This window comes from Indicator indicator, chromosome 1 (genome assembly GCF_027791375.1).
Source record: "Indicator indicator isolate 239-I01 chromosome 1, UM_Iind_1.1, whole genome shotgun sequence".
Taxonomy (NCBI): Eukaryota; Metazoa; Chordata; class Aves; order Piciformes; family Indicatoridae; genus Indicator; species Indicator indicator.
Genome location: NC_072010.1, coordinates 25,969,765 through 25,994,036, shown reverse-complemented (window position 1 = coordinate 25,994,036; position 24,272 = coordinate 25,969,765). Strand labels below are relative to the sequence as shown.

General features: G+C 40.7%; 2 protein-coding genes across 5 annotated transcripts in view; one reads left to right on the top strand and one right to left on the bottom strand.

Moving 5' to 3' along the window:
- Nucleotides 1-24,272, bottom strand: part of NBEA (neurobeachin) — a 486,311-nt gene that overhangs the window by 139,550 nt on the left and 322,489 nt on the right. For all 4 annotated transcript variants that reach the window (XM_054387432.1, XM_054387415.1, XM_054387443.1 and 1 more), the window contains one exon: nucleotides 11,933-12,069. In XM_054387432.1, coding sequence (XP_054243407.1) covers nucleotides 11,933-12,069 — 137 coding nt within the window. The remainder of the gene's footprint in view (nucleotides 1-11,932; nucleotides 12,070-24,272) is intronic.
- On the top strand, nucleotides 8,088-9,167 carry MAB21L1 (mab-21 like 1). Its single transcript, XM_054387454.1, has one exon. It carries the CDS (start codon nucleotides 8,088-8,090, stop codon nucleotides 9,165-9,167), a length of 1,080 nt encoding a protein of 359 aa, XP_054243429.1.

The following is a 24,272-nucleotide window of genomic DNA, read 5'->3' as shown; positions in this document are numbered from 1 at the left end:
GTAGAAGGAAACATTGACACAGATCCACACAATTTTGTAAGGTACAGATTATAAATAATGGGCTTGCCAAGATAAATGGTTATATTATTTTATCTTTACAATTAAGGACTAATAATACATAATGAATGTACTCACAGAATATAACGAAAAAACTGTTGTCCAACATACTTGCTGTCATTTTTTACCTACTAAAAGAAGCAATTGCTTGAAGTGTAGCTGAAAATTTCCAGCCTTACGGTACACCCTAGCGTATGTCATATATTTTTCTATGCTACAGAGGGCTACTAAGATGTCTGCACTTGTTAATTGTTCCTTTTGATAAGGTTATTTTAAAAATTGAACCCAAAATCAGCAAGTTCATTCCTGGAAGCAATCTGAGGAAGAAAGCAAGAAATAGAAATGGTAGAACATTTGCTGGAAATAAGACAGAATGATGTTGATCACAGTGACGTCTCTCTTAGTAGGCCTGTACATACTGCACAGCTTTAAAATTGCCACTGTAATGAACAAAGACAAAGTCATAAAGAATATATTTATAGTCCAATTTTGGCACATATTTTTGAATATGTCACAACAGCATTAAGTAAATTCACCCCATTAAAACCAGTGCTGACCCCCACAAAAAAAAAAAAAATCTGGAAGTTTTCTTCAATTTTAAAAAAATAATTGCTCAGAATTGGGTATCAACTGAAACTGTAAATAAAGAAGATTAAAAAATGTGAAATTACAGAAGTATCTCCTTCACCTCATCTAAAACAAAGGAGACTTAAGAGGAAACATACCCTGACAGATACCACCTAACCTAATTTTTTTTCTTCTTTTCACATTCATTAATGTACTACAAACAATAACGTGCCCAAAAGGTACAATGTATTTCTGCTATTAAGAAAAATCAATATGATAACCAGATATTTCTATAACAGAAAGTTAGTTAGTATTTCTCTTTCAACAATTGTATTGAAGATTTAGGAAATTACAAACCAACATGTTATTTCCGTATTCTTTATAATTTCAATGACACTGGCACTATGCTGCAAAGGATCCAGGGCTGTATATTCTGTATAAGAAGGACAATAGGTAATCCAGGTTGAATTTTCAAACCTATGTAAGAAGAGAACTAGTGATTTGCTGCTCTTAATAAGAGACTCAACTCTCCTCTAGATAAAATATTACACTCCACAATGATAATGTTCCACCAGTCATAAGAAAAAAGATCAGAGTGGTGGTGGGAAAATCAATACATTTAAGAGGCCAAAAGATTTAAGTACCAAGTTTTTCCTGAACAGATCTCTCCCCTTCTTCCTTAAATAATAAATTGTTTGACATCTATATATTACAGTTATAGTTAGGAAATTTTCAGGGACAATGAATAAATGTTTTTAGCAAGTAGGTTGCTTATATTTAAGACTGTTAAAAAGATTCTGTACCTTTTTGGAGTTATAGAAATAGTCCTCAATATGTGTAAGTACATAAAACCCAGAATTTTAATAGGGAATTTAAAAACATAACCCTTCACTCAGTTCTCAAAATAACTTCACCATCCTTGCAAAGCATTAAAGCAGGCTAGGGAAAGCACTTTTGTGGAAGCATCTTGTTAAAATATGTATGGACAGAACAGAACTGTCCTTTCTCAAGAAGCTAATTCAATGTAAACCAGTGGACTTAGCAGGAAAAGTTCTACATGACAGAAGAGCAGCTTCTGTGGCCAAAATCACAGCTCTTCACCGATGCATGTATTCAATGCATTAGATATTTTAAAGGCATACCATATTTCATCCTATTCAAATGTAAACCTTCAAGAGTTATCTTACTTTGGCCCTGATCCTGCAAATAACCGCCCGTGTGCTTAAGTGAGCCTAAAGAAGCCTGTGACCTCACCAGAACCAGCTGAATGTCTCACTAACCATGTGTGCATTGGCAGGATCAGGGCCTTCATAAGGTTCAATGAAACATATTAATCACTCACAACCAACTCACTCAACTCCTGCCTTCACTATTATTTGGAAAGAAAATATCAGAAAGCTATATACTACATTAAAAAATAGAGGTCTCAGTTGAAATATGCTAGGCATGTCTTTTTATAGTTAAGATAAAGTGAGTTATACAGGTAATTTACCATACCCACGCTATTGTAAGGGGGGGGACAAGTTTCATTTTGATTGAGGGGGACTTAACATGCCTGAAGTATTGGCAGCATGAAAGTAAGCAATAAACACAACATGACAAAATGTAGTGAAAAGATGGTGCTTACTTCTAGCTTTACTTCTAGCTTATTTCTAGCTGGTTTTCAAAGACATTAAGCAACCTGAGGTCAGCAGCTCTAGCTGCTACCTACAAGAGGATGTAGTTTAGTGTACTAGTCGATATGAAACCATTTTACAGAAAAACACCAGTCATAAAAGTGTGCTCAAGACATATGATCCTCCTATCTCAACTGGGCTAATAAGACGTTGTATTACTCATAAAACACAGCATGAACAAGCTGAGTGATGTCATAATTTATATAATGATGCATTTCAAATGCTCCCATGCTTCATTTTTGATTTACATTTTCTAATCCTCCAGACCTCTCTCAGACCAGGGCTAGAAGCTACGAAGAGGAAAGGTTAGTTTAGACATGGAGTCTTTGGAAGCTGTTCATCCAACACATACAGCCTTATTTTCAAGGTCAGTGTTGAATATTTTCAGTCATTTAATCATATACAGCATGAGAGAGTAATGAGATTTCTGCAGTGTTGGATGACCCACTACAGATGTAGCAGATTAAAAGATGCTAATCCCCACTGATTCCACACTCCTCTTGCAGTTCAGCAGAAAAGAACATTCTCCAAGAAGGAGATTTTCAGGGAAAAAAACCAAACCAAACCAAACCAAACCAAAACAGTGTTGGATTGCTTAAATAAAATTTTGTGCTTCAAGGAACGTCTGGCTGATGGAGAAGTGAACCAAATGAATAATTCAATGCATTTTTTCCCTGCTTGAATGTTTCTGCTGTTCTAACTAAAATTACAGTTGTGCAAGCTCTGTGTTTACTTTTGAGATGCAACATTTTAAAGAAAACCTATTATTGTGGGTTTTTTCCTTTAACAGACTGCAGATTAAAGGAATTTAAGGCATTAACAGTTCATCCATAAAACCTAGCATGAGGAAGTCTAACACTAATTCAAACTCTTCTCAGGTTTTTATTTTTAAAGGGAGAAGAATACACGCACGTGATGAGTTTAGCATTAACAAATTCAAACTCTGTGCTGCAAAAATTAGATATATCACTTAAAAAAAAGTTTTAAAAAATCCTACCCAAACTTGTAAATAATGGAAGAAAAATGTTTGCAATCCTAATTATCCAGAAACTTATATACAAAAATTTAAGTAATGGAATGTATGTCACTAAAACTGAACTTTCACAAACACTATAGCAACTTACATGTAAACTTCTTGTTTTTTGCAGAGTTTGAAAATGCAGTCAAAATGTAAACTACAAATAACAATACTGAAGATTGCAGACACCATCAACTTCTGCCAGAAAATAAAAGTCTGCCTATTTTATATAATCTGACACTTAGAGCTAATGTGGCACAGATATCTTTCTTTACTTTTTCTACTTTAAAAAAAAAAAAAAGAAGTAAATTTATTGTTGCTGGAAGGATGATATGGATAAAATAATCAGGATGAATTGAGGGGGGAAGGGGAAAAAGAGAAGTCAAGAAATCAGATACATTCAATGAGCCTTCAAACTCACTTCAGCAATAGAGATAAATAATTTAATCAACTCAGCTTCACTCTTTTCTTCCTATCTCCCCAGTGCAATAGGCAGATATTAAAAAAACCCCAAACTTTAAAATTCATGAGCAGTTATGTGTGTTAGAACTATCACTATACAATAAGAGATATAAAGTGATGCCAACACAAGCTCTTCTTGTGTACATGCATCTGCATGTGCAAATGCACACTTACTCACTCACGCTTTTCACCATATGAAAAAGAATTAGTTGTGGAATGTATATATACAGCAAATTTTTTTTTCAAATTACATTTTTGGGAATGTGGGCAAGTACCAGCAGTCAAGGACTTTCAACATCATTTGGCTTTTTGGATGACATGAGTAATATGTGACAGGGCAGGGTACTTTGAAAGATTTGAAATAAGTAGAGTTCAACAAATACTGCTATAGTACCCCCTAATTAGGGGAAAATACCTAGAAAACAGTAATTTGGTAAAAGCCACAAATACCATATGGTATCATTATCATGACAAATGATCAATCATCATTTTAATGAGGTGGTTTTAATCTCAATTTTCCAGAACAACTCAATACATATAAAAATAAAACTCAGTGATGAAAAGGTGTTCCTTCCTTTTGTAATTTATGAAGGACACATTAATAACTATAGAGAAAAACTAACTGCAGTAAGCAGTCAGAAGCCTCAAAAATATTCATATTTTCTGTAATATGTAGTCAGATAGATAATAATTTTTGGAATCTAAATCAAACCATCGATTTTTTTTCATGTTAAAAAATCAGGTCAGTTTACCAATTACATTTCAGTAGCTGACTCATGTCAGCAATGCCTCAATACAGAAATGTTCAAACCATCAAACGTCATTGTGTATGCGTGAAACGAAATTCTGTAGTGAAGATAATAGTAACCTTTAGCACTGAAAATCACCCAGCCAAGGCTAAGGCTAGTGGTTCCCATACCCATCAAGAGAAAACACATATGTATAACCTGGATTACATGATATCATAGGTTAATCTTAATAATTTATATTGAGAGCTCTATTTTAGGATGTAAGATGTAATTTTTACTTCACTTAATTTTGCTACATTATGAAAATTAAGACTTCTGACAGCTTCGAGGTACGACCTTTTCCCTTAGCAACTATATTTACTAAGCTAAAAGCCATGGGGCTAAAATAACTAAAATCTCGTCCGAAACGCTTCCATCGTTAGCTCTGCTGCTGCAACAGGGATGAGAAGTTGAACAGGGTCGGTGTGCCCCCGCCGCAGGAAAGGTCTGTCCCCTTGGCAGAGATTGCAGAAAGGGACCACCTTTTGTCCACCCGCCCTGACTTTCGTTTTGACACGGCGCTGGTATGTAACGTCGCGGGGAAAGAGCTCTTTCTTATTTAAATCCCAAAGAAGCCGCTCCCGACTAGGCAGGGCCGTAGGTTTCGCCCCTGCCGGCTCCACGACTGAGCGGCCGCCGGCGAGCACGTCGCTGCGCGCCGGGGCGGAGACCAGGGCCCGGACCAGGACGGCCACGGGCCTTCCCCCACCCCGGGCGGTCCCGGGACCCGCCCGCGGGAGCTGGACGCAACCGCGCCGCTTTGCTTTCCTCCGCACAGCCGTGCCTGCTCTGGCCAACGCCGTGCCCTGTGTCTGAGGGCACGGCGCGACCAGGATCGCCCCCGGGCCCGAGGGGCGGACAGGACGGGAGCGGTGGGGGTCGTACCGGGCTCCATCCACGGGTCAAAGGGGTGGGATATGCTGGGCGGGCGAAATGCCTCCCCCTCCCCGCCCGCCAACGGGGTCCGCGGCGGTGTCTCCAAGCTGGCTGCTCGGCATGCCTGCAGCCCGCGGAAAAAGGGGAGAGGGCCAGCCCCCGGCGCGGAAGGTTCTCCGCGCACCCTGGGGCAGCCGTCGGTAATAGCAGCGAGGCACAGCGGCGGGGAGGCGCCCGCCTGCCCCCTCGGACCTAGCCAGGACCCCTGTAAATGCCTGCTCGGGGGAAGCGGGGGTAGCCGGCCTCTAGGAGCCTACAGCCGAACAGTCGCGCACGCCACTGCCCCGGGGGACAAGTGAGGCAGCAGCCTCGGATCCTGTGTGGGGACGGCGGCAGCGGCCGGCAGCTGCGCATCGCGGGAGGCGCCAGGACCAGACGTGCTGTGCCGCTGCGGCACCCGCTGCGGGCGGGAGGGAGCCAAGCGTGTCCCGCCCGGCGCCCGCCGCCTAGCCGAGAAATTAGCCGGAGTAAGGAAAAAAGCCGGGAGGAAACTCGTTCCTCTTCCATTGAAACAGCCAGAAAGCGGCCGCCCCTCCGCCGCCGGCCAAGGGGCTGCGGCCGAGAGGCGGAAAAGCTTCTTTGGGAAGAGCTGTCACCTGTGGTTTTTTTTCTCAGCGAAGCACCCCGAGACAGCCCTAGTACTAATGGGCCGAAAATGGTTCCCACATCAGCTTCCTCCGACGGGGAGCACCCGTATAAACGCTGTGTGCAATAAAGTTGGTCGCATGAACACATTGAATAAACGTCCTGACTTTCCTCGCGGGACGGTTTCTCCTTAGCGATGGATACGCCTGTGGCAACTTTAAGAATTAGTAATCGGGCAGTAAAGATTCCAAGCGATTTAAAGCTTTGCTGATGTAGGTTTTATCCTAAAAAAAAAAGGGTTCTCTTAAAGTGAAGCTCAGTAAGTGCTACAACGCAGGGGAGTCTGCCACTCCAGCTTACTTGCAAATGAAGGTCCCGATTACTAACACTTAAAAGTACTGAAGGAGAAATTTGCTAATTACATATCACACACATGAAACCCCAAACTGTCAGATTAGTAGCATTGCCAGCATGTTTGCAGTCGCTATCATCCCTCCCGTGTGCACATTTACTAAACGCAGCTTGCTAGCAGAGCTCGCTATACGATAAATCGTCCAGGTTTGAAATTTAACAGATACTTCTATTGCGTCTCAAAAAGCAGCCGAATATCCACTTTTCGCAACATATTGGTGGGCTAGGCGGAATATAAAAACGAAGCTAAGTATTGGCAGCTGAGATTTACTGTTCATAGATATGAACGACTTGATTTCTGGAGGGAACGTGTAAAAGACCTGACAGGTACGTTTAGCGATTGATTCTCCCTTCATAAGGTACAAACACAAAAAGCAAGGCAGAGACAATGCCGAAAAGTATTAAAGCTCAAAATCGATCAGAGCCCGTCAGAAGACCTTTTAAAACAATACAAATAGCTGACTTCTGCGTAATATTTTATTCCATAGGACAGTAAATTTGCCGTGAATCAGCTGTCTTGTTCACTGGCCGGTTCACGAGAGTAGGAGAAAAAAAAATAACAATCAACAACTTCTTGCTTGCAGTTACAAACAACTATCGGGAAGAAAGGACAGCGCAATGTGAGGCCAAGTGTGAGTTAATGAATTTACGCCTCTGCTCCTGCAGGAGCGAGCCCGGTCTGTATCTCCCTAGTTGATGGATGCCCATTAATACACCTGCATTCACGTCTCGGCCGTGCGGAGGCACGCAGGGGTTCAGTGCGGCGCAGCACAGTTTTGCCAAGTCCTTTCCAAACGTCAATACCCTTCAAGTCACACCCAAAGGAGAGCGATTTCGCAGGATTTCCGAGCGTACCGATGACCGAGGCGGTTTTTCTGCCAGGAACCTTCTACCTTTCTGTATGTGCCTGCGTGTGTGTGTATACATATCTATCTCCTAGAGAGGGATTAATTAACCGGGTTTGAGCTGAAAGAGGCTGCAGTGACGAGCCCAGTGGCGATTGGCCGCCCGCCTGCCTGGCCCTGCCTTTATAATTTCCACACGAGTGCATCTGGGCTCTTATACAAACCAACAGCCAGCTTCTTCTGACATACACACACACACGGCAGTTTTTTTCTACCATCTGATTAACCACCCTGCATACACACAGTGATTACTACGGGAAAACATAAATAAATACGAAGAGGTTTTATTATTTTGACTACTGGAAGCTTCACTGTGTCTCAGTGCAACTTTTGTTTTTCTTGCTTCTGGGGAAGGTGCAGCTCTCGATGCTTTCCTCTCATTCACGGACCCTTTAAAAAAAGGGGGAGGAAAAATATCGCCCCCTCCAGTCCCCCGCCCGTCCCCCCCCACCCCCCCGCCCCCCTCTCCTCTCGCCACACACACTTCAAGACGGCTGATCTAAAAAAGCAGGAAGAGAGCATCTGAGGAGCAGCAGCCCCAGCACATTTTGAAAAACATTTGTTACATTTCAGAGTGCGGCAGTCTGTTTCTCCTCTGAAGTTGGCTCCAGCCTTAGCAGCCGCATTGGATCCCACAGCCTATTGCGAGACTCCGGTATACAATCCGGATCTCTGCCCCAACATGATCGCGGCCCAGGCCAAGCTGGTGTATCATCTGAATAAATACTACAATGAGAAATGTCAAGCGAGGAAAGCTGCCATCGCCAAAACAATCCGAGAAGTCTGCAAAGTGGTGTCGGACGTGCTGAAGGAGGTGGAGGTGCAGGAGCCTCGCTTCATCAGTTCCTTGAATGAGATGGACAATCGTTACGAGGGGTTGGAAGTCATCTCCCCCACAGAGTTTGAAGTCGTGCTGTATCTGAACCAGATGGGGGTTTTCAACTTCGTGGACGACGGCTCCTTGCCGGGCTGTGCTGTGTTAAAGTTAAGCGACGGGCGCAAGAGGAGTATGTCCCTCTGGGTGGAGTTCATCACGGCGTCTGGCTACCTCTCCGCTCGCAAAATCCGGTCCAGATTTCAGACTCTGGTGGCTCAAGCCGTGGATAAGTGCAGTTACAGAGACGTGGTAAAGATGGTGGCGGACACCAGCGAAGTGAAGCTGAGAATCAGGGATAGATATGTCGTGCAGATCACTCCGGCGTTCAAATGCACCGGGATCTGGCCGCGGAGTGCTGCCCACTGGCCGCTTCCCCACATCCCCTGGCCAGGACCCAACAGGGTAGCGGAGGTCAAGGCGGAAGGCTTCAACCTCTTATCCAAGGAGTGCCACTCTCTGGCCGGCAAGCAGAGCTCGGCCGAGAGCGATGCCTGGGTGCTGCAGTTCGCAGAAGCCGAGAATAGACTGCAGATGGGCGGCTGCAGGAAGAAATGCCTCTCTATCCTCAAAACCTTGCGGGACCGGCACCTGGAGCTGCCGGGCCAGCCCCTGAATAATTATCACATGAAGACTCTGGTTTCATACGAATGCGAAAAGCACCCTCGCGAGTCGGACTGGGACGAGTCGTGCCTGGGGGACCGGCTCAACGGGATTTTACTCCAGCTCATTTCCTGCCTCCAGTGCAGGAGGTGCCCGCACTACTTCTTGCCCAATTTAGACCTCTTTCAGGGCAAACCTCACTCGGCTCTGGAAAACGCGGCCAAACAAACGTGGCGACTGGCTAGGGAAATACTTACCAACCCGAAAAGTTTGGAGAAACTTTAGAGGGTAACTATAACAACATCCTGACCGAAAAGTCTGCATATTCCCTGATAAAGTTTAAGAAGCCTGTTCGAAAATTCAAATATTTCCACTCGACAATGCAAATAATATTCTCTCTCTTAAAAAAAAAAAAAAAAAAGGAATATAGCTGAGGTCCTTCACGAAAAAAAAAAAGGTAAAGAAGAAAAACAACTATTGTTCGCCACAGTTTTGCTCTTCCCCTTGGAAAAAAAAAAAGAGAGAGAGAGAAAAAAAAGAAACAAGAAGGAAAATTTGCCGTAATTTAACACGATTGTGACCATTCTGCCTAGAAATGCTACCAACGGATTATAACAAACCCGGTATTTTTATGTAAGCCCTCTGTGAGTAAAAGCTGTTTGGATATGCCACCTGAACAAATCCTAATGTACCTTTTAATTTGTATCAAATATTGTGATCTCACATTGTCTTTGAAATTGTGGATGTTGGTGTTTTGTGATTTGGTGAACAGAAGTTAAATTGCCATTTTGGATACTTCAAGGACATTTTCTGCTAAAGAGAAGATACCATTTAAAAAGGTAGATTTTATCACGGTACTTTTGTTAATTGTCTTTTGAAGTGTCTGAACTTAACAAGTTTACATTTTTCGTTTCATATATATTGCTTGTTCTATTTCTAACATTCCATAAATATACTTGAAATGTTATTTAAATATATTCAAAAGAAAATTTGGATTCTGCTTATATAATAACGCTTGAATATTGGAATTATATATTTGAAAATGCACTTGAAATACACTGGATAATTACCTTTTGTGATTTAGATTTTAATTCCTGTTGCTGATTTATTTAATTACAAGCTAATAAATGAAGTAAAATGCATATGGGTAAGTGTTTCAATACCAGATCAAGTTTTCTACTTGAAAAAACAGAGGCAGCTATGGTTTGTGGATTTTGTCTTTCTGTGGATAGCTGCTTAAATCCTGTAAAGCATAAACATTAAGGGCAGCAGACTGATTTTGCATTTTTAATAGTTTTGAATAACAGGGAAGTATTAGTGGTACAAATCCGTTGAATTTAGCTCCAGATGACCATGAACAACTGCCAGTAACACTTTTTCAGCCATCAGAAAAGAAACCTATTTTCAAAAGGGTTACTGCATGGCACTGATGTGTTTCTGCTTGGGTTTGGACACAGATGAGGAAACATAACACATCTCTGAAACAGTCAGTGTACTGATAAAACTATCATTTTGGTGCAAGCAGTGAGTAAAAAAAAAAAAAACCAAAAAACTAGAAAAGAAAATTGATAGGTGAAAAGTTCATGCCGGCACCAATAAAGTGAACAACAATATTACTTCTGACCTACAAATCCGTTTTGAATGTGATAAGATTGCTAGTTACACTCCCAGAAATCAAGCCCCTGTGCTCCCAGGGCATTCAGAAGGAATAACATGTGCGTGCCTTCAAAACTCCAAGTGATCTAAAATTGTGTATTGGTGCTGCAACTCCTGGCCCATCTCAACATGCATTTCTTTAAAGCAGTTTTAAAATCAAAATGTGACACAGATTTTCCTTAGTACCCTAACAGTCAACAAGTGCTGAAAGAGGCTTATTGCCCATGCAACACTCACTAGCAACTCTTTCCAGTGGGTGAACTTTAATGAAACCGTTATACCCAGCAATTCTGACATAATGTCTTCTTTTTCCCCTTAATTTTTATTTTTTCCCCAGCACTGTGAAGTTTGAGAAATCATTCATCAAAGAGAAATCACCTTACTAAAAACACATTCAAATGAGGTCGCTAGCATTTTCTTGGAAATTATTTATGATATTTTTTCAGGAGAAAAAAAAAGTCCCAATCTCTTAGTAAAAGTACGTTCCCTATTTTCTCTCTTCTAACGTTTTCCATCGCAATAACAAAGAAATAAAGCAACAGCGAAAAAAAAAAGCGATGCAGGAGCGCCCTGTGACATACGTCCCTTCCGTACGTCCCCTCCTCCCCCCGTAGCAGCCCCCTGCTCCGTTCCTGCGGGAAGGAAGCCACGCAAATGTTTCTGCTCGAGTCATGCACCCCTGCTCTGTTGCGGCTGGGCTGGAGGATTTAGCGAAGGGGAGGGGAGGAAGAGGGGCGGCGCTGGGGAATTGGTAGTAGTAAATGACTTCAGAAAAAAACCCAGAGCTTTCGAGCTTTCCCAGGAATCAGGTCTTGGGTGCATGCCTATTTCCCCTTTCTATTATTATTATTATTATTATTATTATTATTATTATTATTATTATTATTATTATTATTATTATTATTATTATTATCTCCAGGAAAATAAGCATTAACTTGCATTTCCGCAGTGTTTACCCAAATGCGCCGTGTTTTCTTGCAATGAAACTAACGTTTTCGAAATAACGGGATTCTCCGTTATCCCCATAAGGGGGAAACCTCTCCGCTGTGTCTCGGGAAGGCAGCGGGCTGGGACCGCTGATCCCCCAGGGATTTCAGAGCAATTGACTTAACTACTAAATCTGACCACGTTCATACAAAGGCACTGAGCGAAAGGCTGCTGGAAAACGCTCACGCCGCCGTAATAAAGGAGGATTTAACATCATTAATACAATTAATACATTGCAGTTTTTTTGTTGGGTGTTTTTGGTTTGTGTTTGTTTTTTTTTTTGTTTTTGTTTTTTTTTTGTTTTTTTTTTTTTAATAAAACGCAGCGAGAGGAGACTGACGGGAGCGGAGTTTGGAGGGAGGGGGCGGCCCCGCCGTAAGTGCGCCGGGGACACCCGCCACACTCACCTTGGGGTCGATCTTCTTGAAGGCCGGGTCATCCTCGTCCACCTCGAAGTAGATTTCCGTGGTGGTGATGGAGAGCGTCCCCTTGGCCACCACCACGGGGGCGATGAGCTGTGCCGGCGTGCTGAGGACCACGGGGCCTGCAAGGCAAGGGCAGCGGCGTCAGGTTGGAAGCTCCCGGCCGGCCCATCCCCAGTGGCCCTTCCCCTTCCCTCAACCGAGCGAGCGCCCGGCGAGCCCCCTAATAAACTCTGTTTGTAAACTGCGGTGTTTATTCCCCTCCTGCCCGCGGTCAGCGCTTTGAACTCCTCAGTCAGGACAGAAGCGAGTTTGTGAGCTCCGGGGTTGCGAGATAAATCAGCCATCAGCGAAAAGCAGAGCGGTTAGAGTGAAAAATAGCTGCCTCTTAGAAGTAGGTCCCTTCTCTTTTCATGCCCTTTTGATCCTCGTTAACACTATCGCTGTTTATGTGCGATAGCGGAGACTCATTTACACACAGCTTCGACCTGGCAGCAGAGGGTCCCCGGCCCGGCAGAGCAGCCCGCAGCCCTCCGCCCGCCACACCGACCCTGCGAAGCCTGGGGACACAATTTTTAACTCAGGGTCCAGATCTCAGCTCCGAAAGTATCGTGAAAGATTACAGATCGTTTTCGGTTTTGTTTTTGTTGTTTTCCACCCCCCACGCCCCCCCCCCCCCCCCCCCCCCCCATCCCCTCTACTTCTATATCACATGCACACAAAGGCTAGCATTGTTAAATATATTTACGACAAGACAGTTTTTATTTCACCTTGCTATCACTTAATCTTTTTACAATTACTGTAACAATGTTTCACTTAAGTATATTCCTCATCAGAATTGCTTGCACGGGCACTGAAAAGATGGGATGGAGAAAAACCGACTGTAAAAGTCATCCTTCTCTGAACAAATTCTTATGTTTTAATTCAAGGGGGAAACCCCCAAACTTCTGTAACGCAGAAGACAACACAGGATCACTTTTTCACCATCTTATCTTCACTGTGAATGCAGTCTACTGCTAAAGCTGACAGTATGTGTATGTAGGAACCTCACTAGCTCTAATTAAATGAAAATACTAAATTAAAAAAACTCTTACAGATTCAGCTGCTGAAACGCATAGCATAATTTCTATACAGACATGTAAACACACACATCCACATGCATGCACAAATACACATCTGGCATACAATAATAAAGCATCAGTACTGAGAAACTAGTGCAGCATCCATCCAGCACACCTCTCTGAAACTGGCAAACTGCTCATCTCAGCAAACGCTGAAAAGGAGGTTCGTTGGTTTATGTAGTTAAAATCTCCCCTGCAATAAGGAAAACCCTGCTCAGATGGCAGAGTGTCTGCCTGTGCTTCCAGCTGCCGTCCCTGGGCATTCATCTCTCTGGGGACCAAGGCAGCAGCACAGGGAACAGCAGGGCCTGGAGCGACCAGGGAGAGCCCTGGGCTGCAGTTCGCAGCAAGGCTTATACACATGGATGCAGACTCTCCTCTCCTCTCAGTACTACACGCACACTTCACTACCAGATCTTGCAAGAAACACTTCAAATCATTCACTTAGCCCGAATTAGCCCTGTATCGGTGCATCTAACTGTCATGTTGTTAATGTTTTACTTCACTGTAACACCCAATTTGAGACTGTGTTGCACAATGTTTTGTCATTTGCTCTGCAAAATAAATAAAGAGGAAGTCATGGATTGCTGTGTGCACAAGAGGAAGCTAAACCGCACAGTTATAGTGACAGCTTTCAGCAGCCCAGCGTGGCAGGCTGGATAATATTGATACAAACTCTATTTTCTTTCATTTTATTGTTTTCCATCTCCTAATAAACCGGGGTAGCCTCTTGACCCTAGTCAGCTGATCGGAATCACATGCGCTGGGTTTGCTTTGCTGCTCTCCCTGTCTCGCCTCCATCTTCCCTTCCTCTCTTCGCGATGAGAAAAGAGCCGAGCCGAGCTAGGAAAGCCCGGCTGCAGGCTCCAAAGGGCAGAGTGATCGATCCGAAACGCCGCTTTAAAGCCTCATCAATCTTCATCTAGGTTGCTCAAGTAATTACGCCCGATTCTCTTGTACGATTACAAGTGGATTTGGGTTTCTATTCCCCAGGCCCCCTTTCTTTGTGTTTACAGAAGGGGGGCCTGGGCAGACAGCGGCTCCCTGCCCCGCAGAAGCACTTGCCCTCTCAAGCAAAGCGTCCCAGCCCTCCCCTCGCCCTTTCTCCACAGCGCGGCCGGGAGCCGCCGCCTGGCCCGGCGCACGGTGATGGGCTCCCGGGCCTTTGTGCGGGAAAAAAAGCTCTTTAGGAAGATGCGTTCTGGAAACAACTTGATATTCTATCATTTTAAGGAGGCGTTTGTGGGCTTTGCTGAATCCCAGAAGGAAAACCATCAATTTAATCCAATTACTTCTTTTCTCTGGTGTTATGTGGCTAAAATAAAAATAAAGCCACTCCCATTTTAATGGTCAAAAGGCCAAAACCTGTAATATGACATCCAGGAGAAGACAATAGGTGCACCACAGCTAGCGGGTATGCTGGTGAAATGTGCTCCTGTACTGGAGAAGGAGGCAGAGCTGCAAAAGCAAGGGTGGATATAGAGGGAAAGGGGACACTCATTTCTTAGCTCTGTTACTGAATGCAGGGGAAATCCAGGATTTCTGGCTTCCTCTTTCTCCTCCTGAGAAAAGGCTCTGAGCTCCCAGACCGGTACCTTGGCATCTGCCCTGTGTTCTGCTCAAATGACACCCTCGATTTGTTGCAATGTAAACATGTCAGAGGTATTAAAGTGAGACAAGGAATAACCGTTATTGTACTCTCCAGATAAGAAAACGTTTGGGTTTTTCTCTGTGTGTTTGGTGTGGTGCTTATTTTTTTTTTTTTCAATTTCATCTTTGGGTAAAAGAGATGCAGAAAGCTTAATAAACAGTGCTCAAATTATAGCCTTTTGGGGGACAGGTTGTTCAAATTAAGTTAAAGAATTTTCAGAGATTGGGTTCTGGTCTTTTTTTTTTTTTTTTTCAATTATTTTTTCCTTCTGAAAGCACAAAATGAGACAAAAATATGGTATTAACAGTGCGTGATTTTTACACTTGTCCTTTGGAAATCTCCAATTACAACTTCCAATTCCACAGCATGTTTAAGGAGCACTGAGTCTTTTTGTTGTAGCCTTCAGGGAGCAAGCCAGCCACTGAGAGAATACGAAATTAATCCACTACAGCTATATAGAGAGAGGATTATGTTTTAATCCCCTTTGGGATAGTCTCTGGATTTTAAGGATCCGATATTAAAATGTTTACATAGAGCACAACCAAAATACTGCAGATTTTCCATATGGCACCGAGCTACCGCGAAGCTCTGGGTCCCCTTTCCAAACACAATTGATAATCTAGTGAAACAAAAGCCGGGCACACCTGAGCCAAGAGCCGCGGGACGGGCTCATTCGCATGCGGCAAAGATAACGAGCTCCGACTACCAGCCTCACCCCGGCCCCTCTGCGGCGGTGGCGAGCTGCGCTTTTGCAGGAGCTGTGAATATTCATCTTCAGCCTGGCTGCAGCCGCTGAAAAGCGAAGAGCAGTGGGCCCGGCCCTGCCTGGCACCGGGTGATACTGCCGGGCGATTCCCGCCCAGACCAGCACCCGCCGGCGGCACTGGGGCTCTTCCTTCCCATCTCCGAGGTAAAGCCAACCTGTGGCTGCCTTACTTCACCAAACAGCCGGTGGTTCCCGGGGAGGACACGCGTCCAGAGCGCTTGTCAGTTGCTGGGGGCTCTAAGCCTGAGAATCTCTTTTTAAGACCCGTTTCATTGCCCCTTCCCAACCTTTCTGAAGCGGTCGGGGCGGCGCACGGCAGAGAGGCAGCAACCTAACAAAGAAGTTCTGGCTTTAAAACCAGACCAGAAATCATTTCAGATCCACAGGTCCTGTGATCTGTTTAAACGGAGCATTTCCCCCTTTGCCTGATCCCTGTGGTCCGCACATGTGATTTACATTTCTAAAATAAACGCTACTGGAAATATACATTTAAAAATAATATTTTCTTTCCAAAAGTAAATGATTATGGGATTGGATGGTCCCAGTGAATAAAAATCCTCCTCCTCACCGCTAATTTTTGTTAAACTGAGACTTCAATCTTTGTATTTAGTTCTTGTATCTTGGCTCTTGTATCTTTCTAATTCAAGTAGAGAAAATCAATGCAAGTGAGAAGGTCTGTCAGGTGAAAGACTTTGCTATCTGCTACAGCAATATGAGTAAAATTACATTTCTTAAGGGAACGTATTTTGGACTTATTTAAAACATTTTCAGTTTCATAAACTGTCATTTTTAACTCTAAGACCTAAAGGTGTGTTACATTTATGAGCCTAAAGATTACTCCAGAGGTGTATTTGCTAAGATGATTTGGCATAATTACTCCTAAGTAGGATGAACTATAGCTTTTATATGCTGAATTATGAAAACAAGCAATTTACCTGCCATAGACTTAAAAGTCGAGACTTTTAAAGTAATATTTTGGTGATTACTTGTAGATGAAAAAAATACTGTCTGGAAAAAATATTTTGAAAACATATCCAATCAGTTACACCAATTTGAATTTACAGAGTATTGGTAGTTACTCTGAAAAAAAAGTGAATGTTGTCATGTTTAATTTTTAGCTGACATATATTTTTTCCTATACTGTTTAACATGGGAAATACAAAACTGATAAGTTGAAAATAATAACTTTAATATGAAAAAAACACATAAGCTACAATTTGTAATTTGATATGATACTGAAACATGAATTTTTAACACTAATTATTAAAAATCACTCATGAGGTACCTGAAATAAGACAACTGAAGTTCCTTCAGCACTTTAACTGTAAAGTTCAATGTATCTGACACCAACTTACATTTAAAATTACTACAAATCCTTATACTTGAAACAATTTATATGTAACATACACTCACACACACACACACACACAAACTTTAGTTTCTTGTAACATAAATCACATAGCATATAAGCAGAAATAGGTATAGGCACCAGAAGCCCTTGGGAAAAGCTCTGTAGCCAGAAAATTTTTCATGCAATTAACATCATTAATAGAATACATGCACTGCCATGTATTGAACAAAAAGCAATGTAAGATTCTTTTAAAATTGTACAGAATTTAGTCTTTTTTTTGTTCCTATTGTCATAAATCTGATCCAAACCACCCTTTAGAAAGACCTCTGCAGTAAATATATTGAACTTACATGAGGATGGCTGTCCCCAATTTGTTCTCTACTACAGCTGATACAAGGAGTAACTCCTTCATGCAAGCCAAGGCTTTTATAGGAATGGATATATACAGCTCCCTTTACATATCACTCTCAGCAGTTTCAACTGATAACGATTTGCACAACTTTTTGATTGCAAAAACCAGAATCAAAGCCTAAACAGGGCTATTAGCTTGTTTTTCTCCTCCACTGCCAAATAACAACCTCAGTTCCTTCTCCGTTTTCAGAGGTATCCAAGCTTACTTTGTTGGATTTTTACTCTTGCACAATCATATGTTTCATATTGTGAAGGGAGGGATTGATTTTTATTGTTTTGGGTTTTTTTTTTTCTTTCCTTTTTGTTATATGTCAGTGCAGTGTGGATAGGCCCTACTATCCCAACTTTTCCCCACTTTTCCCCCCTTTCCTCCATAAAGCATATAACATTACTATTAACATCAAAGATCAACTTCAGTGGTCTTTTTTCAACAACAATAACTAAAGAATTACAGCAACTCAATTCTCTTAAGTGGTGCCATAACAGCAAACAAATGTGTTTGATTAAAAAGAAAATGTAAATAAAAACAATATTACATATGACATCTGTGAATAAAATAATAAGAAATAGACACATATTTTCTGGTGAGACTGAAAATAGTTAGAGTTGCATAAGGGGGAAAAAAAAAGGAATTTTCTCTCAAATGTGTACATACTTTCCATACATTCAAATTAAGTGACATATCCAACTCCACAGGTAAATTCTTACTTGGATTTCATACCTTGCTGGTCATATTGAAAGAAAAATATAAAATAGTACATCTTCCTGAAGGAAAATGTGTTTCAGAATATTCCTAGGAGTAAGTATCTCTATATTGTTGAAAGTGTGCTAGAAAGCAACCCCTCAATACAACGGTTACAGAGTATGCAGAGGCAAGCTCAATACCATACCAAAGTCAATTTCATTAGGTATCTTCCAACTGAAGGTCTTATGTAACAATTAGCTGTGTGTCTAACAGCCTAAAGCAAATCAGAAAAATCAACTCTTCCCCCCCTTTCACAGGTAAAGTCTGATGTGCTCTGAGGCATACAAGAGAACCTCGGAACCGTGCTCAAGTTTTGAGTGGCTTATGTGAATTTAGTGTTGTTCCAAGATGTGTTCAAGCACCATCCTGCCAGATCAAGTATTAATAATAATCAAGACTCCCCTTAATGATTTGCAGATGGCCACAAAATTAAGTGTTTGGGATAGGGACCTCACTACTGTGATGCATACATTCGCCTCTTCACAATTAGGTTCATACAGTGTGCTCTGCCTGAAGCTATACCTTGGAAGGACTGAGAAATTTAAGATGGTTTAGAAACTAACAAGTTGATTATTAAGCACTACATCCATATGTGAGTATACTACACTAATGGACTATGACCTGCACTAGCTCCCTCCCCATTTTCAGGTAAAATTTAAGGTAGTCCTTTTCAAACTAGAAAAATCTTAAGTGATGCTGAACATGGCCACATAAATGACAGCTTTTGTCTCTGAAGGAGTAACTATATCTGTCTATTTAATCAAAAGGTAAGAGAAAAACACACCTTAGAAAAGCATATTTAATGTTGGAAGAAGAAAGGAGAAAGCAGAATGAACATCCTCCTGTAGTACTACACCACAAAACAGGAGCTCATTGTAATGATTAGGAACAAAAGGGATCAAATCCCACTTGCCAGTCTGCATGAACCAGACTTGACAGGTATATTATACAGTCCAGCCTGTGTACCTTGTCATGCCAATAAAACTCAGTTGATTAGAAATGAAATGAAAGATGCAAGCCCACAGCTTTCATTTCTTTCAGTTTCCACTCTGGAAAAGCTCTTCAGGATAAACTGTAAGCCTGGTACTTGAGACTGTAGTGAAGTGTTACGTTCACATAGCTTGTGATACTGAAAATTCACTTATTTGGTTAGCTAATCCTGTATGTGTGTAAGAAGAAAGAAATATGTTGCTGAATCAGCATATAACATGCTAGGATGGTAGTAGTAACTTCAAAATTTTCTGAAAATATGAGTATCTCCAAACACCACCAGAAATAGTAGATAAAGTCTAGTCTAACTGTGTCTACTGGTTGATTGCATGTTTCGTTTTTTCACAGTCAAGGAAATTCTGAAGATTCTCCCACAAGAGATTCTCTGGTACCTAATAAAAGGAGAACCAATGTGGCAAGATTTGTCATACAGGTTTAGGCTTTTTTCCTTAACGCCCTGATTTCACTGCAGGAATTTTATTGCTTCTGAAATCCTTTCTCCTGTGTTAAAGTTTGTTCAAAACAGCTTCCAGGTTCAGAAATTATAAAGATAAAGGCTGACAGAGGATGCTCATGTAAACCTTATTTCTTTAGAAAACCAAGTTAAAAGGAGTTGTATACAGTCTACTGGTGAGAACTGCCCAAATGCACTGGATGAAGCTGCCTCTTCCTCAACTTCTAGCTAATGAAGCCAAGACTAAACAAACTGTGTTCTTGATTGATTTTTAAACCCCTTTCTATAATACTAGTAGGGAAAACCAAACCAAACCAAACCCAAAACAAAAAAAAAGCCAACAACAAAAAACAACAACAACAAAAAAATAAGGTGTTAGGGGAGGGGAGCAGAAAAACCAGAAGTCCTATCCATAGGTCAGTTAAAGTGCTTAGGTAAATATAGATACTATTAATGCAGTTCTGGATACACCTCTACTACTAATCTATGTAGGTCTGTCCCTGGATATTCGTTAAGAAGTTTACAGGGATATTTACATTGCAACCAAATGCATAGTGATGATGAAATGAAGTACAGAATGGTGGTATCTGGTTCCTTATGTCTAGGCCTATCTTTCTGCAATCTCTCTTCTATATATCAGGTAGCTGACCAGCTCATCCATGTAGGACATTTTACCTCAGGGCAAGGAAGAAGCTACAAACACGCACTAGGTATGTCTTTGGCTTTGCTGTAGTCTAATTTTGCAGCTTTAGAAATTTCAGATAAAAAGCATTTTGAAAGCTACAGGAAAAAATAAAATAAATAGAATGGTATGAGTGGACAGTAAGAGAACATGAAGCACTCTCAGAGCATTCAGAACTACAAAACAACAAAGTTGGAATGTATTTAATTTTAAAGCTTGGAAGGTAGGAAATCTATCTGCCATTTTAGAAGTTGAAGATGCTCAGACTTAGAGTGGAGTTTAATAAGGTACAAACAGAAGAACTCTTCAAAGCTGTGCTTAGAAGCACTATCATATGTGACTGACAACCACCTTATAAAATATTAAGGTATTTTGGATAGTTATGTGGAAAAATGATTACAATAAACACTGAGATGTCTAAAAATAGCATGTTACTGTTAAATAGTACGAAACTGAGAGGGGGTTATTTTCCTTTTCAATGTGAAAGCCAACTATGTATCGAAAATGTAACTGCTTTCAGTTTATGCCTGAATCTATACTCTAAATTAAACTCATATAAGTATATTTTTCTTTTTTATACTTAGACTTGAGGATCAAAATCTGAATATATAATGAGCATAAACTATGGAAATATGTCTGAATTAAATTTCCATGTTTGGAAGTCTGAGGCTTGTGTGGTTACATGTCTACCATAAAAAGGGAAAAAGAATCACTCTTCTTCCACATTCCTATCCTTTCCCCAAACAAGCAACTCCCTCTGCCCTAAATGAAATTCCTATTTGCAATGCTAATTTGCAAGAGAAATGGAATTGAAGGGGAGAAAACTACTCAAGTTGTGCATGCTGAATACTTTCTGTGGATAAGCTTGAAAAACTAGGAGAAATATTAAGACTTTTGGTGTTTTCTATGAAGCTTTGTAATTTAAATGATGTGTTTGCTTGTGCACATATATATACATACTCTCTTAAAAGTGAAAAAAACAAACAAACAAGACATGGAAAAGCTTAAGGTACCTTAGCCACCTCCAGAGAGAGAGAAAAAGAATGAGAGAAAGAATGTGCAAGAGAGAGGAGAGAGAGGAAATGTATAAAGAAAAAAAAAAGAAAAAAAAAAAAAGAAAAAGAATCACTACTACCTCTGACTCTGGAAGCCTTAGAGGTGGTATCATTTCCTACTTGTTACAGTCCTTCCTGGGCTTCCCCTGTGGCTGCTGCTTTCTGCCCCCTGGAACTCCCATCTGGTGTATGGATGGCAACTGCAGCAATAGAAGGTGAGCACATGTTGGGCAGCACAGGGCTCTTCCAACCTCGAAGGACAGGACATGCCAGGGAGGAAGGAGAAGGGTTGGGAAGGGAAGATGAGACCACTATTGGAACCACTGGCATGCTTTGCTCTCCAGGATTTGAGAGGGATGTTGATTCCTGTCCTCTAAAACCTCCGGGGTAGGCTGTGGTCACTGCTATTTCTTTCAACCTATTACTCTGACACCAGATAATGTAACAAAGCTTTCTTTGGTTGGTGACAAACAAAGGATGTCTTTTTTTGCCTTCATCATCTAATACCTTGAAAACCTGTCTTCTCAGTAGAGGCTCAAGTTATTGATTTTTGCTTTAATTTAGGAAATCTACTGTTTGTCCTAAATATCTTAAAATCATTTTCAGATGGCAACAGAAGAAAAAAAACAACCAAACAAAGAAAATATGTCCCTCTACCACTCCTTCAGAACAGGTACGAAAAAGCTGCAAAGAGCTGTGCTTATCAGAGATTGCCTGCACCAGTCAACTCTTGTGAAGAAAATTTGGTGTCATATTTTGGCCATAAGAAATGTTATTATAACTAAATATGTATATGTAAAAATACGTAAATCTATAATCTACATAAATATATGTATAAATCTTTTATATTATATATCTAAAGCTGAGTCAATCTTATTTCAGTTTTCCATCCCAAAAACTTTTGTGAGCTTTTTGTGGCTTTAGATGCAGTTCCTTGGTGTGTCAGTGTTTTTATTACTTCATGAAGCCCTATGCAAGGCTTCAAAATAATTTCAGAAATGTAAATGAGTCCTTCGTTAAAACGTGGAATAGAAAATTTCACTAATGGCTAAGTTTACTTCTTTTTTTTTTTTTTTGATACTGCTGTAAAATTTTGACTGTAACTATGTAGTAGAACTTTTGGAGCTATTCCAATTTCCTCTAATGACATCATCAAATATTTCTTTAGTTGGAAACTACTCAAAATCATGATGATTTCTATTAGTGTGTCTGAAATGAGACAAAAGGCTTATTTTGCATAGGCCACAAAACAGATGTTGATAATGTTTGGTTACAACCAGACTTGTCTGGACTTCAAACACATGACCTGGAAGTGAAAGGTCTTATATCTCATTAATAATAATACAAGCTGTCAAATCCTTATGACCTGGTGTGTTCCTTAGCACTGGCCAGTAAGTAAACACATAGCACACTGCCAAGAAGTCTCGACAGAGAGCTTATCACATTTAGTCCTTAAATCAGTACAGATTAGCTACTCAGGCCAGCTTAGATGGAAGATCAGCTCTTGTTTAGCAGTAGTCATACAGCTTTCTAAAAATATTTCTACACTGAAGCTCAGTGTTGCTAAAAGTTAGGGCAGTGCTGGGCTGCTGTGTCTTACTCAAACCTTCCTGGCACATTTGCATTGGGGTTGGGGGATGGGGGTTTGCTTCCAAACAGAGACAGATGAATAAGGAGAATGGAAGATTCTGTAATGAAGGTTAAGATACATTAAGACTAAGATGCATTAAAAGCTGTTAGTGTCTTTCCTTGGGTTTATTTGAATTAGTTGCTCAACCTCATGTAATGGAACAAATAATGTGTATTTATTCTTGCAAGATGACTTGTGAGGCTGTAATTCACCATGGTTCAGAGTCTGAACTGATTTAGCCCATGCAAGTAACCAGACAGATGCCTGCATAAGCCTTTTGTCTTCCTAAAATAACCCAAAGCCTCATATCCTCCTATCTTTATTTCCTTTTTTTTCCTTTCTAGAAACTATTCTTTAGAGAGCAGCAAAAGATCTTGTCAGGGATAGCTTGTTTGCCTATTTGCTGTTGCCACTAGCCATATAACAAAACAGATGAAATGTGTTCCAGTTGCAGAACATGCATCTTTCAAAAACGTCATTAAGACTACATTCTGCTCTTGGATGCACACAAATAATTTTCAGCAAGTCAGCTGCAACTTCGTAACAAAGAGAAGAGAATTTATTTCTAAATTGTAAAATTCATAAAATCTGAGTGGTTCAACATTTTTTAATGACTTAATTTAGTGCAAGATCAGTGCTTTAAAAAAAAAAAAAACTTTGGGAAATAATATTATTTATCTATTAAAACATATATCCCTTTGACAATGCCAGTTTGCAATATCAACATATTTTTCATTTTGAAAAAAATCAGCAACTAAGCAGAAGACAAACTGTTAGCAAATTTGCATTCTCAGTCTTATCAAAAAAAGATATTTAAGAGTCCTATTTTCAGTGTTAGAAGAGAAAAAGCATTAGAAGAAGGAAAAGAAAAGGAGAAGAGTTAGTAATATCAACTCACTGCAGTGGAATTGATTGTATTACCCACAAAAGGACAATGTATTAGAAAACTGTTAAAATTTGACTGGACTATCACAGTCATTAGTTCTAAGAGAGATGTGACTTGCCTCTTGAAGCGAACAGTCTGGGAAGAAAAGGAGCTAAAACTGAAACAGAAAAATGTAAAATATTTTAATATGTAAATTCTAAAGCAAGAACAACTTTCTTTGATAACTCATACTGTAAGACGGTTAAAGTATTGCTTTAGTTAAAAATCTCAATACAAACTTAGAAGTCATAATTCTAAGACCATAGTAACATGGAATTTGATTTTTATATTTTATTAAAATGCTACTTAATATAATGAAATCTGACTAACTGCCATTGCAACATGTGGAATGCTAAGATTATATAATAAAAATTTTCAGACTGTAATTATTTAAAAATTCCCCATCCCATATGTAATTTATCAAAGTTAAGTTTACACTGATTTGTGCCACATGGTTGATGAAAAACTATAAAGAGTCTCTGGAACAAAAGGTATGTACAGATAACTTTGTACAAACAGCCTCAATCTGTTTCAAACTTTCCTT

What these genes read in the sequence shown, in the direction of transcription:
- MAB21L1 (XM_054387454.1), top strand. Translation starts at nt 8,088, where the DNA reads ATGATCGCGGCCCAGGCCAAGCTGGTGTATCATCTGAATAAATACTAC.